The sequence below is a fragment of the Drosophila tropicalis genome, unplaced genomic scaffold (assembly GCF_018151085.1).
Source record: "Drosophila tropicalis isolate 14030-0801.00 unplaced genomic scaffold, ASM1815108v1 contig_859, whole genome shotgun sequence".
NCBI classification, from domain to species: domain Eukaryota; kingdom Metazoa; phylum Arthropoda; class Insecta; order Diptera; family Drosophilidae; genus Drosophila; species Drosophila tropicalis.
Window position 1 is genome coordinate 4,371,719 of NW_027173353.1, and position 13,666 is coordinate 4,385,384.

Genomic DNA, 13,666 nt, shown 5'->3' on the forward strand with positions numbered 1-13,666 from the left:
TCCATGTTCCATGTTCACCTGGCCAAATTCCGTAAGGATTATAATATGTTCTGCAGCCATAAAGTGGAACTTATCATAAAAACTAAACCCAAAGATGAGATTTATGCGCAGGTATTAAAAATAACCTAGATTTAAAAAATCTCTTTACATATGTAGGTACAAAATGATCCGATGAAAAAGGTATGTTTCTATATTAGATAGTGCTTCTTACTCCCAATATTTCATTATACCGATTTCTTTGAGATTTGCTTTTGGATCTGGATCTGGCTCAGTTGTTTGTTGAGTTGTTGTAAGCCAATCATTTGTTCTGAATTGATCGGAGAAGCAACTGGTTTATTGGTGCTTCGGAGTTCATTAATGGTTTTTTCTTAGGCCAAATTAAGAAATTCGCTCTAATTAAACGTCTTTCATTTCATCATATCCAATTAGTTATTGCAGTTTAGAACCGCTTAAAAAAAAAACAAGCTATTATTTACTTATTTGTATTAAGATAAACTGCAAAGAAGTTTTTGTAAATTTTAGTTTATTTCGTTTCATTTAAATTACATGTCGATACGATAGTGATAATAAAAAACATAATACATCATAATCATAATAATCATCATCTTTCCTTCATTAGTTTGCTTAAGTATTAAATAATTGTTTAAGAGATTTAATTTGCATTGTGGTGCTTAAATTGTATCGAACAATAATTCATTTTCAAAATCGATTGATTGACTCAACAGTTAAATTTTAATTTAGTTTAAGTATAGACGAGCAAAACAAAACGATAAATTATAATATGAAAATGGCGCAAACAAAATTTTCATCTTTTCCATTTTGTTTTATGTACAAAAATAACAAAAAAAGAGACTCTTACCTTAAAAAAAGTTAAAACAAAAAGAATTATGCAAAAAAGAAGAACTAAAGAGACATACGCGAAATTTGACCCTGGAACATATGGTTTACACAATAATGAAGCGCCCATATATGTATATAGAAATATATAAGTATATGCAGCACAAATATATATATACTTCATATAGATGATATGTATGCACCGGCTACATCTAGACATCGATCTGGAATGGGGAGCCGGGTACATGCTCTTCGCCCCATTTGATAAGGAGCACGTATTGGCCGCGATCGCGTACCACATAATGGACATTGTAGTTGTTGTGGCCAGCATGCTTGACATGGAGCTCCTCGCAGGGTCCCTTTGGTCCATACATGCCAACGTACAGGATGTTGTTGCCTTAAAATTCAAATAGAAATGCGTTAAATATTAAATAGAGTTGCTAATGGGGGAGGGGGGTGGGGCCAACACTCACCTGCATCGGTGGCACAGATGGTAAACTGGTTTTGCTTGCCAATGTAGGCCTTCTTCAGACCCATGCCCTTGGACTCCACCTTGCTGGAATCCGATTTGAAAGTAGGCAGATGTACTCCGGTATTTTTGCCTCCCTTGGCGATCTTCCGCACAGTCTCCACAATCACTGTGGATGTCTCCTGGGCACCTTCATCGGCCAGCTTTTCTCCGGTGGCTTGCACCTTGAATGGCGATCCCACAATGTGCATGTTGTTGTACTTAACCGTAATGTAATGCTCTCCAGGCAACAGGGGAGTGTAGCGCACCTTGTAGCCTTCCTCGACCTCAGTGCAATCCATGGCCACCTTGGATGGGCCATCGATGGATACAGCGAGTGTGCCGACACCAGCATTGCAGGTATTGATGATAAAATCATGTTTGTGGCCGGTCTTGACATCATCGAGGCCATTGCCAGTGGCATGGACAGCGGCTGGGTCGGCCACATCCTTGCCGACCTTGATTCTGAATGGCGAGTCGGGAATATGGACGCCGTTGAACTTGACATGAATGGCATGAATGCCGTTCTCACGTGGATAGAAACGAACCGAGGTCATCTCACTGTCGATATTCTGAATGAAGCAATCGTCATCGGTACCTGAGGGGGCCACGATTTTAGCATCCAAATCGCCCTTAGCTCCATTCTTGCGCACCATGAACTGATACGGAGCATCGGCCTGGATGTTGCCCTGGGGGAATTGCTGTACCTCCAGCTTATGAGCATCACCAGCGTCCGGGGAGACGTAGACCTTGAATGGCGAGTCGGGGATGTGACGGTCATTGAATTTTAGGCCTACACGATACTCTCCTGGTTCGGAGACCTTGTAGGACACATCGCAACTGCCGTCCTTGCGATCCTTGAACTCAATGTCAGCCTTGCTGGGGCCTTCCACGGAAATGGCCAATGAACCGCCGCCAGCCTCGCGTGTCCAGACATTAAACTCTGCTGCCTCACCGACAACGCCGCGCTCCAGACCAGAGCCGCCAGCCTTCACCAAATGGCTACCAGAGTCACGCAGTGGACCCACGGTGAACTGGAAGGGTGAGCCGGGAATATGCATCTCAGAGTAACGCACGGAAACAGTGTGCACACCCAGTTCTTTGGGCACAAAGTGCACCGAGTAGAGGCCATCCTCGACTTCCTGAATCTCAGCATCTTCAGTCACATTGCTTGGCGACGTCACACAGGCGGCCAAATCAAAGGATGTGATGCCTGGCATCTTGAAAGTCAACTTGCACTGGCTGCCAATCTCCGTAATGGGCACGGCATCGCGCTCACGTTGAATCTTCTCGCGCTTGCGATTGCTTCCCTCGCCGGCTACTTTCACGGTGAAGGGCGATCCTTCGACATGGTGATCAGCGAACTTCAAATTGACAATGTAGTAACCCGGTTCGGTGGGTTTGTAGGAGATGTTCAGAGTGCCATCGTCCTTATCGGTACACTGAATCTCGGCCTTGCTGGGACCCTCAATGGAAACGGAGAGACCACCGAATCCGGCATTACGGGTATCCACAGAGAAGATGTTATCGGCATGGGTCTGGCCCTCCTTAAGTCCGGCTCCAGATACCTTAACCTTCTTGGCATCGCCCACTTCGCGTTCGCAGACGGTGACCTTGAAGGGGGAGTTGTTGATGTGCTTGCCCATACGCTTCACAGACACCAAATGCTCGCCGATCTCACGGGGAGTGAATGAAATGCCAATGTTGCCAGTGGGCATGCGCTTCAGGAAGCATGGCTCCTCCAAACCGCTAGGTGCCTGAATGGAGGCATTAAGAGCACGGAGATCATCATCCGTAATGTCACCGGGCATTTGCACCTCAGAGCAGGAGCCCACAGAAATCTGATTACGCTTACGACCCTCACCAGTGATCTTGGCAAAGTATGGGGAGCCCTTAATGTGCCTATCACCGAAACGCACCGAAACCTGATATTCACCAGGTGCCGTTGGCAGATATTGTACCGACACAGTTCCGTCCTTGTTGTCATGGTAGTTGATCTAAATAGGAAAGCCCTTTGTTAATCCGAGACTTCGTTCGCGATGATTATGATTAAAATTCTTACCTCAGCTTTGCTGGGTCCCTCAACGGCCATGGTCAGGCCTCCGGCGCTAGCTCCCTTGGTTGAGATGGTAAAATTGGCAGGTTCACCAGTGACGCCATGCGTCAAACCTGGTCCATAGGCTGTCACATAGCCCGAGGTGATGGAATCCACATGGAATTTGAAGGGTGATCCTAAAAGAAATCCTCGATTTTAGTAGTCCTTTCATTTTGTTTTTCGAAAATATTTTCACTTACCCTGGACGGGTTCGCCGTTGTATTTAACCACCAACTCGTGAGAGCCCTCCTCGCGTGGATCATACTTCACCGACACGGTACCATCACGATTGTCCTGAATAACTGGTTTGTCTATCTTACCGCTTGGCATTCTGACTTCAGCTGTGGGGCGGGACAGATGAATAATAGATGGCGTTTAATTTAGGTACAGTTTACAATATATTCGACATAACCCCCCGCCAAAAGTATATACATATATGTTGATATATATATAATCAGTTCAATCACATGAAATGGGGTGTGTCCATGCTCATTTATTACACTGTCTTATGTCACCCAACCGAGAAAACATTCCTCAAAATCGGAAATCAACACAGTTTCTTTCTGTGTGGGTGAAACATTTGTCAATTATTTTTTAAAAGAAATCATAATTTAATTTTTATGTTCGGTGGTTTTTTTCTGGCTTCTGCATGCCTTTTTTTTTTGTTTTTTTAATAACCAATCTATTTTGGTATCTTTGAAAGAAAACTTCAGGCACTGATCATATATTTGTGTCAAAACAAAGTAAATTAATTGGACCATATGTTTTTTCGATCTTTTTTTTGCACTCGGAACTGCTAAGAATGTGAAAAAACTAGAAAATTATAAAAATTCTCCAATAAATATTCAAATTCAAAAAAAAAGGACTGCGAAATGAAATGCTATAGCGACCCTCTATTTGGGGTATATAAATATGTAGATCCACTTAATTATCACACGAGCAGCAGCAAATTTTAATTCGTTTACCTATATAAATATTTTTATAAAATCTGACACGTTCTCACACCACACACACACACGCACACGGATACGGTTATCTTTCTTTCTTAATGTCCTTTCAAAAGAGTCCTTGATATTATTTTGATTTGTTTTTGTTTGGAGCCAGTGTCCAAGTTCACTTCTATGCACAACGAATGCTTCCCAGCAACTGAGTGCCTGTTAAACTTTCGTCTGTCCAAAGTAAGAAATTTCCCACAACGCCTACAATTGCTTTTATACTTTCCCACGCCATCAAAAAAGAAAGATCCAAAAAAACAAAAACAAAAACAAAATGAAGAAAAACAAGAAACTAAAACATCATTCCCGAATGATACTTTGAGGTCAAATATAGGACACCAAGTTTTTTATGTTATATAGAGAAAAATCAAGAATATATACATACATAGATGACTATATGGTTCCCACTATTTACTGATTTCCCCCTAGCTTGTATATAGAGAAAAATGCATGAGTATTTAGTCAATATCTGTGGACAGATGCTGGAGTCTAATATATCTAAGGGGGACAAACTTTAGCACGTGCCCGATATGTTTTTTTTATTTATACATTTTTATGATATTCGGCAAACGTATTTTTAGCTTTAATATGTGCATATAGTCAGATCTGAACAGAGTTGAATTCTGAGTGGATGGCGCCCGAAAAACAAACTGCATTTACTGCGACTTTAGATGGGGAATCTTCGATTTTAGAGGCCCCCCACCTACTAGGCTTTTAATACGCCCCTGACATACATACATATATCTAGAAAGCAATAAAAATGTGAATAAATAGGTAAATATTCAAGATATTTTTCACTGAAGAGATGAGACATAAATGTGGATAAGTTGTCACCAGATTTAGATTAAAAGGGCTCGAAGATTAGTAAACAATGCTAAAGGTTCTACTCTTTCCTTCCATGCCACTTATCTCTAGCTAGTTCCTTCGAGTGATTCATTTGGAATATATGTATGTATATATAATATATATAATGTTTGTGCCAAAATTAAACAGTTAATTATAGTCAGACAAGTCACATTAGCATAAATTTCCATTTTATTAAATGAACATTTAGTTTCTCCAAATGTTCACACCATAAAATCGCATGTCAAATAAATCATAAATTTCAAGCCAAATTCTATTTCTGGAACAAACATACGTACATATGTACATACATACACATTCATATATTAAATAAAATAATAAGCTTTACAGTTTGATCCATCAGAAGGCAAAGAATACTTTGTATATAGCTACTTAGAACAACAAAAAAGAAGGAGGTAAACAGAGATAAATCAGAGAAAAGCGTGTAGCGTGCTGTCGCGTGGCTCTGACTGTGTCCAAATGTTTAGACAATTTTCAAATATTTTCAAAAAAAAAAAAAACCAAATCATCCACTTCAAACAAAGACAATGGACAGAGTGCCAAGTTGAACGTTTTGCACAATTTATTGCCAACTTATGGGCTAAGCATAAGAACAATTAAGAGCAAACATATCATAAAAAGAGATAATGATGACCATGATGATGAAGATGCCTCCCCCACCACACAGAAGAGTGGCAGGAGAAGGGTTAGAGTCACTTCTATCTGGGGCATATTGGTACAATCAAATTGCTTTCCTTTCCACACATACCTATTATAATATATAAAATATATTCACATTGAAATCTGCTCAGTAGACATTTCCTTCAGCTGTTCAGTGTTCTCAATTCGAATGAAAAGGAAAACTTTCATAAGAACTTTGCAAATAAATGATAAAATATTATATTGAGTGCGTGCATTTGATAGAAGCCAGCAGCAACAGCAAAAAATAACAACAAAATATGGGGAATTTAAAAACTAAAAATGATGTCTGCCAAAAAATGCGAAAAAAATATATAACTTTATATCTATTCAGATGACAGAATGAAACAAAAATTTGATGATTATTTATGTTTAAACATTTGCTGCTGTCCGTCGTCGTTTTGTCCACCACCCTCAATGCTCAATGCTGACCCCCCCCTCCCTTCACGGCCCCTGTTCTGATGTTCCCTATCCACCCGCTGCGTGGCCAAGATTACCTGCCAGCGTTGGCTATTGAAGCATGGCAAATGGCTGCGACGCTGGCATCTTTGGCATCTAATGGACGCTGGCAATACAAATGAAAGATTTAATGACTCTCTGGCTGTTATAGGCAGACCCAACGATGGGATATATGTTTTCGATATATTTGTGAAACTTTGCCATTTGCCCATAGCCAACAAAATCAAACACTGCACAGCATAAAACAATGATTTCAAACAACTAAAAGAATAAATAATGGAGTCTAAAGTCTAAGTTTCTAAATCTACATATATACACATACAAAAGGATGTCTTGGAAAAAAGCTAAAAGACTTTCTATACTTAGAATTGCAAAGCTATGTAAAAATGTGAATATTACTTTTCAAAAGTGTAAAGAGAACTTCAATCATTTTGGATTTGAAACGATTTAAAGAAAGGGTTGTGTATTTTTCAACAACTTGTTAGAGAGTGTAAACTATCATCGCACTGCATAGAATTCTAAGTCCATTGAAACATATTCGCTGCAAAAGCCATACAAATTTTTCGCTTTGTTGCATTTTATGATAATAAATCATAGAGAATAATTTGCAAAACTACAAACACACACAGAGGGGCCCCGGCACCGGCCCCTCTCCCCCTTTGTATGCAAACGTAGCAGGCAGGAGACACAGATGACAAGACACATTGGAGAGTCTTTTGGGGTAATAATTCAAAAAAAAAAATTGCTCATCCGTCTGTGTGGGCCAAGCGCCGCCGTTGTCGTTAGAAGAAGGAGAAGCATTTCACTTTCCCCCCAACAGTTGCTCTCTCTTGCTTGATTTAAGCTGGCAAGTGAATTGAATTGAAAATTTTTGGTGTCATTTTTGTCATTAACACAAATGAAACATTCTTTTGGTTTTAGTCAGGAGGCAGGCGCACAGGCAATTTGAACGACAATATCGTGGACGTCATTTCGCTTGGCAAAGTATCAAGAATTGAAAGCATTTCTCTCATTATCAACCGTTAGTCTTCCTGTGGCCAGGAAAATAGGTTCCAAAAAGAAAATGATGCTAATCTTTAAGAGACAGTTGTTTTTTTTTTTTGGTTTTTGTTTTACCTTGATGTGTTACAATTGCAAACGATGATTTAAAATTTAATGGCATAAAATCAGAACCATTTAATCCTTGATTCTCTGGTATGATGGTCTCATTGAAGTAGACGTTTGTACGCTCAACGTGATCCCTCTCAGAGACGGTCACTTTATAGAATTGCGGTCGAAAGTAATATGAATGATCCGCCCAGGTGGCTGGTGGTGCTGGTGTTTTCTCTGATAACCAACTGAAGTGCATTTTGGTATTATTGTTCGTTTGATTTTGTTCGTTTTAAAATTTTCGTTTACGATTTTTGTTGTTTTTGTTTTTGGTTTTATTTAAATTGACGCGTTTCGATAGAATTTGTGAAATAAAGACACTTAAAATTTAGAATAATTTAATTGAAACAGCGAACATTGAATTTTGTCAATAATATCGACAAGATTACAAAGGACACTCACATGCAAACAGCAAGGATATGCGCACTTTTCGGGTCAAATTTTAGATGGGGTTAAAATTTTTTTTTTTTTTGAAATTTTTAGTGACACGTTTTAACGCATATCCTTGCTGTTTAAGCTAAGGACTAAGATTACAATTAAGAAGTGAAACACACAAGGATAAATATGCAATTTATCGTCACACTCACACTCTGAGAATCAAAGTTAGAAACCGTTATGTAATATCTAGTAGATTATAATAAATATTTGCTTATTAAAATTAATGTCTTTTGCGTTGTTTCCTGCGCTACAAATAAAGAACAATAGTCCTTTCTTTTGATGAACACACAAGCTAAAATCTCATCGAAGCACTTGATCGGATTATTATGGTCTTAAAATTATATGTCATTTGGCTTTAATTTTTCTCTTCTGTTTTTTTTTTTTTTTTTTTGTTGCTGCTATTAATTTTGCTTTTTTTTCGATTCGATTCGATAATTTGCTCTTCTAATTTCTTGTATTTCTGGTATTTTTCTTCTTTTTTTTTTTTGGGCGAACGTTTTTAATTGCTAGCGACGTTTTGTAGGTCTACGCGTTTCCACGTCCCGATTTCAAGTGAACAGAGACAGTTCCAAATCGAAATTAAGGCCAAAATATGAAAAAACCAGCCAGTTCCTCCTTCTACCACAAAGATGCGTCTGCGTCTATCACGATGGCGCAGTGGCTGAGCAGCAGCAGCGCTGTTAGCAGCATTGATCGACCACACACACACACACACGGACAATCGCAATCAAACTCAATCATACACACACACACACATACAAACAGTGTTGGTGTTTTGCGGATTTTCGAAAAATATGGCCGCCGCTGCTCTGCTCCGCTACTGCTGCTGCTGCTGCTATGGCGCAAAAGAACCAATGAATAAAATTATAAAAGATGAAATAGATAGAAAATTGGAAATATTTCCTATGGACATTCAACATTTTGTATAGATACATATATAATTCGGTATATGTTTGTGTGTGTGTGTGTGTCTGACTGTTAACATAATCATTGATCTATAATCATTGGCCATTTGCCTTAACAGAGGTTGCTTTTCTTTTTCGAATTTTGAATTTCGAACTCGAAATGTATTTGCATTCTTTGGAGCTCAGATCATAGAAATAAAATTTATTACTTATTGCAGCAAAGACGACATAAAATTTATTAATATTTTACCATTAAACTGGCGGGAAATGTTTTAAAAATAAAATCTGTAGATATATATATGTATAAATATATATGTATGTACAAATCTGCAGAGACAAATTTAAATAAAGTTTTTCGCTTTTTTTTTTTTTTTATTGACGTGAAAGCGAAATAAAAAATTGAACTATAAAATTCATATAGATGTTTAATGAACATATTCTGGTATGCCAAAAATGCGTTAATCATTTCCCTATATCCGTGTGTGTATATTAAGAGAAATTAATAGATTTAACAAGTGTCGCTATAGTATATATACATTTTTCGTATTGCTTATGTAATCGAATTTGTCAATTGGAAATCAATTTTGTCTGCTGTACCTAATAAATGCGACATTACTGTAAGCAATTGGCGAAAATCAATCAAAGTGCCCAAAATTCACTATTAATACAAATTGAATATGAATCATAATTTTCAAAAATATACATCGAATAGACATAAAACAAAAAGCAATTTTAAAAATTGAATGTTTGTACCAATTGGCTAGACATTAAACACAATAATTATGTTTAATCTAACAGAAAGCGAACTATATTAAGTTGATCTATGCTTTGAAATAACATAAAAGGATTAAAAAACGGTTAACAACTATTTTAAAATGAATTGAGATTGATTTATTGGGTTAAATGAATAAATAGATTCTAATTTATTTTAACCTAAATAAGTTATTATGGTAATAACTGATAACTAATTAATAAGTCAATTCATCAATAGTTAAGAAAAGTGCATTTTCATAAACAACCTTCCATCGAATTGACTAAACGAAAAATCAATGTATCGACAAACATCTCAGAAATACTTAGTACTCAAAAGCCACTTGAACATTTAAACAAACGATTCATTTACAATAAACCATCTTCAAACGAAATGGAGCGGACCATAAAAACCGAATGATCCCACAAACTAGACGACATTTAACCAAATAAACCGCCCCTCTTTCAAAAAAAATAAAAGAATGAAAGAAAAAGCCGACATATTGGTAAGGCAAATATCCAAAAGAGAGAAAACTGCACCAAACCTCAAATGATACGTGGCGCACTGTGTGATCTTAATGATGAGTCGAGGAGGACCACCAGACCTCATGGGCAGACTCAAACGGAACAGACCTCAACATTTGTTTTTTTTTCTTTTTGAAAAAATGTTTGAAAATGTCATGGAAGCGTGAAACATTGAATCGAATATCTCTTGTACTGAATAAAGTGCAAATTTATTTATTGATTTTAAAATTCTATAAGAACACAAACACACCCAAATACACACACACACATACTCGCAGAGCGACAACCATCGAGATCTACTGGGGCGAAAAATCGCATTAATCATGTTGAAGAAATTTCAAAATTGAAATTATAGGCAAGCAAACAGTTTTGCGAGTCGTAAATTCCGTCAACAACCTCCAAAACACATAACCACATAAATTTCGATAATTAACACACGTATTTGAAATTTAAATACCCAATTACTTTTCCCCGCTGGCCACCAAAAATCAAAGGAAAGTAAAAGTGTAAGCGTGCAGGCAATGCACACACAGTCAATGAACGGAAAACAAAAGAAAATTCATTCTGAAATATGTGAAAATATGTGACTTTCACAGCAAAGCAAATCATCGTGTATGGACCTCACAAGAAATTAACCGAAAATTGCCTCTCCTGCCTAGTCACTGCAGTGCCATTGTCATAATTAAGATGTCGGACTGTCAACGATTAGCCTGTGATAAGCCATCAGCTGTCTATCTGTCTGTCCATCATGTCGCCAGTCCGTCCGTGCATTGGCCACACATGTCCATGATGTCTCTGCATCCCATCTAACATGAGCCGTATTTTCACAAAATATTTAAATTTAAATATTCTTCAAATTTACGACACCTCAGCATGAAAAGACAAAAAGACTCGCACACACACACATGCAGAATGTATATGTGTGTTTTTGTGGCCAAAAAGTTTCTGACAATGGCCACTGTGCTGACATTTTTGTTGCACTAGATTTGCCAGCTTAAATTGCGCATAAATGTTGTCTAGATTAAACAAATAAAATTTCGGACATTTGATTTAATTAAATAATACATTTCGCTTACCTGTAACGTTACCGCCTGTTGTGGGGAGTGGCAATTTCTCAAAGGCAACACTACGATATGTGATTTCAGACTTTCCGTTAACAAGTTCGCTCTAGAAACAATAAATAATATTAAAAATTATGGAACAAATCACCAAAAAAGTCTTTAAAGAACTAACTAGAAATGTTTTGTGGACCAAATATAAACATTTTACCCTATAAACGTAAAGTTAACCTGTAGTTCAGTACTAAATCTTGAAAAGCTGCATATAAATGTCATCGTAAAAGAGTTGTTGATCATTTCAATGTCTAAAAACAAACTTAAATGAATAACAATCGTAATGAAAATGTCCGCCTGTCAGACATTTGTTTATTTTATGGTTTTTAATATAAGTTTCTGACGACTTACTTTGCTTTGATGGACCTTTACAAAAGCATTCTCAAAATGCCACGAAAAAGTGGTAAAGAAACATAAAACTTGTTTATACATAATCAAAGGCAAATTTCTAAAACAAAAGTTTGTCTATAACTACTAATAAAAATATGTATTGCTAATTTTTTCTAATAAAACTGATCATTATTAATCAAATTGGCAGTAGTCCAATATGCTTTAAAAGTAAATGTTCTATTTCCATAGTGTTTTGTCAATGTAAGTACAAAAATATTATACAAAAGACTAAAAACTTTTCACTTTCAGCACTCTGAATGTCACTTTTTGTTAAGTAATTCAATACGCTTCAATTGTCTACACTTTACTTTGAATATATTCAAAATATTATATTGGGAATATCTAATATTGGCAATCGAATGCAATTGGCAAATCTTACCTGAGTTGTTTGCTTAATCACCTTTGTTGAATGCTCTTCGACGTATTCGTATTGTTCGATGCTTTCGACAGCCTGAAAGGTCAATGAAAATAATGAAAATGAAAATTCCTAAATGTGTAAGTCAAAATTTCAATAAAGATGAAAATTTGTGCGGTAATAGCACATGATCATCCAGTCGGTAGACAAGGGCACTAACGAGTGAAGTTCTACATCTTTCCGCGTATACTTTGCACTTGTGAAAAACAAAAAAAAATTAAACTATATATACATAAACTATATATTCCACAATATTGTACAACTGCCGCATCGTCCATTGTGGTGATATGTGTGGCCTTTACTATGGACTCTGCTTATTATAAAAACTTGATGTATTGATTGATTTAGGCAAAAAAAAAAAATAAAAGAAAAACAAGGGAAGAACTAAATTTCGAAGTGTGAAACAAAAAAATAATGAACAACAATCAATACACACGCAGACACAGATACAGAATATCGTAAATGTAGGTGTAGATGGTACATAAACGGAATTGGAGAGGAAATGGGATTGATTGACGCGGAAAGAATTTCCACAATTGCAGCTGTTACATAAGCACTTTATAATGAATGCCAATTCGTGCCATATCCGTGGCCAAAATCGACCAAAAGAAAGAAAAACAGCCAAAGATACAAATTGCTATAAAATATTTCAAGCTATTAATAAGAAGAGGTACACGAATCGAATCTCTACCACTAGGCCAGGCCAATCAATTGGCCAGCAAAAAGGGGAAAAAAACTATATGTAGAAATGGAATATATGTGGAAAAATATAGAAATCGAATCGAATCGAGCGACAGTTGTCGTTTCATATATGTACTAGATCAATGTGAGATGCCATATTGACAGTCGATGTTTATACAACATCATGTACAACATGCATCAGACGTCATAAAATCAAAATCAAATCGAAATCCACCTCTCAATGCACTCAATTCACCGAAATTTTCGATCACGATCAAACAACGATACCAGCGACAACGGCAACGACAACGACAACGGCAACGGCAACGACACAGGACAATTTGTGACTAAGTATTGGTCAGTTGTGGACGACGACTAGATCGACTAGCTACTAGAGCGATGACTATTTGTGCTTCATCTAAGCAGCAGTACAAACACACACACGCACACCACACACATACACCATTTTGCGCCATTTTTATAATTTCATTTTCTTATTTTTAATTACTTGCGAATTTTGCGTTCATTCTCATATGCAGTATGTCGTTTATATATGTATGTATGTATGTATATGTATTTGATTTTGTTGCAACCTGCAAGAGGCAATATCAGCAGCAACAACAACACATGCTGAATCAGCGTGGGTTGTTGTCATCAGCGTTTACATGGCCTATACATACATATAAACAGATCAAATAGGTATATCGGTCGTATATATATATATCTACAATGTATGTATGTATAAGATTTTGTTTTTTTGTTTTTATAAGTTTCTAATTCTGTTTGCATATGGATGGGACGGACAGCAATAATGAAATTTCAAAATTCCTTCATAAAATGTTCCTGAGGCGCTAACCGTTGCCCA

At 37.0% G+C, this 13,666-nt stretch overlaps 1 protein-coding gene across 6 annotated transcripts in view; it reads right to left on the reverse strand.

Annotated features, from left to right (window-relative positions):
* Nucleotides 1–506: 506 nt before the first annotated feature.
* Nucleotides 507–13,666, reverse strand: part of cher (filamin-A) — a 31,241-nt gene continuing 18,081 nt past the window's right edge. For 4 of the 6 annotated variants that reach the window (XM_068297316.1, XM_068297317.1, XM_068297319.1 and 1 more), the window contains 6 exons: nt 12,085–12,156; nt 11,280–11,370; nt 3,641–3,781; nt 3,408–3,577; nt 1,311–3,342; nt 507–1,234 (listed from right to left, as the gene is read on the reverse strand). In XM_068297316.1, the coding sequence (XP_068153417.1) occupies nt 1,050–1,234; nt 1,311–3,342; nt 3,408–3,577; nt 3,641–3,781; nt 11,280–11,370; nt 12,085–12,156 (2,691 nt within the window). In that variant the 3' untranslated portion in view covers nt 507–1,049. Of the gene's footprint in view, nt 1,235–1,310; nt 3,343–3,407; nt 3,578–3,640; nt 3,782–7,552; nt 7,874–11,279; nt 11,371–12,084; nt 12,157–13,036; nt 13,150–13,666 lie in introns of those variants that run through there. The other 2 variants (XM_068297322.1, XM_068297321.1) reach the window with 2 other exon arrangements.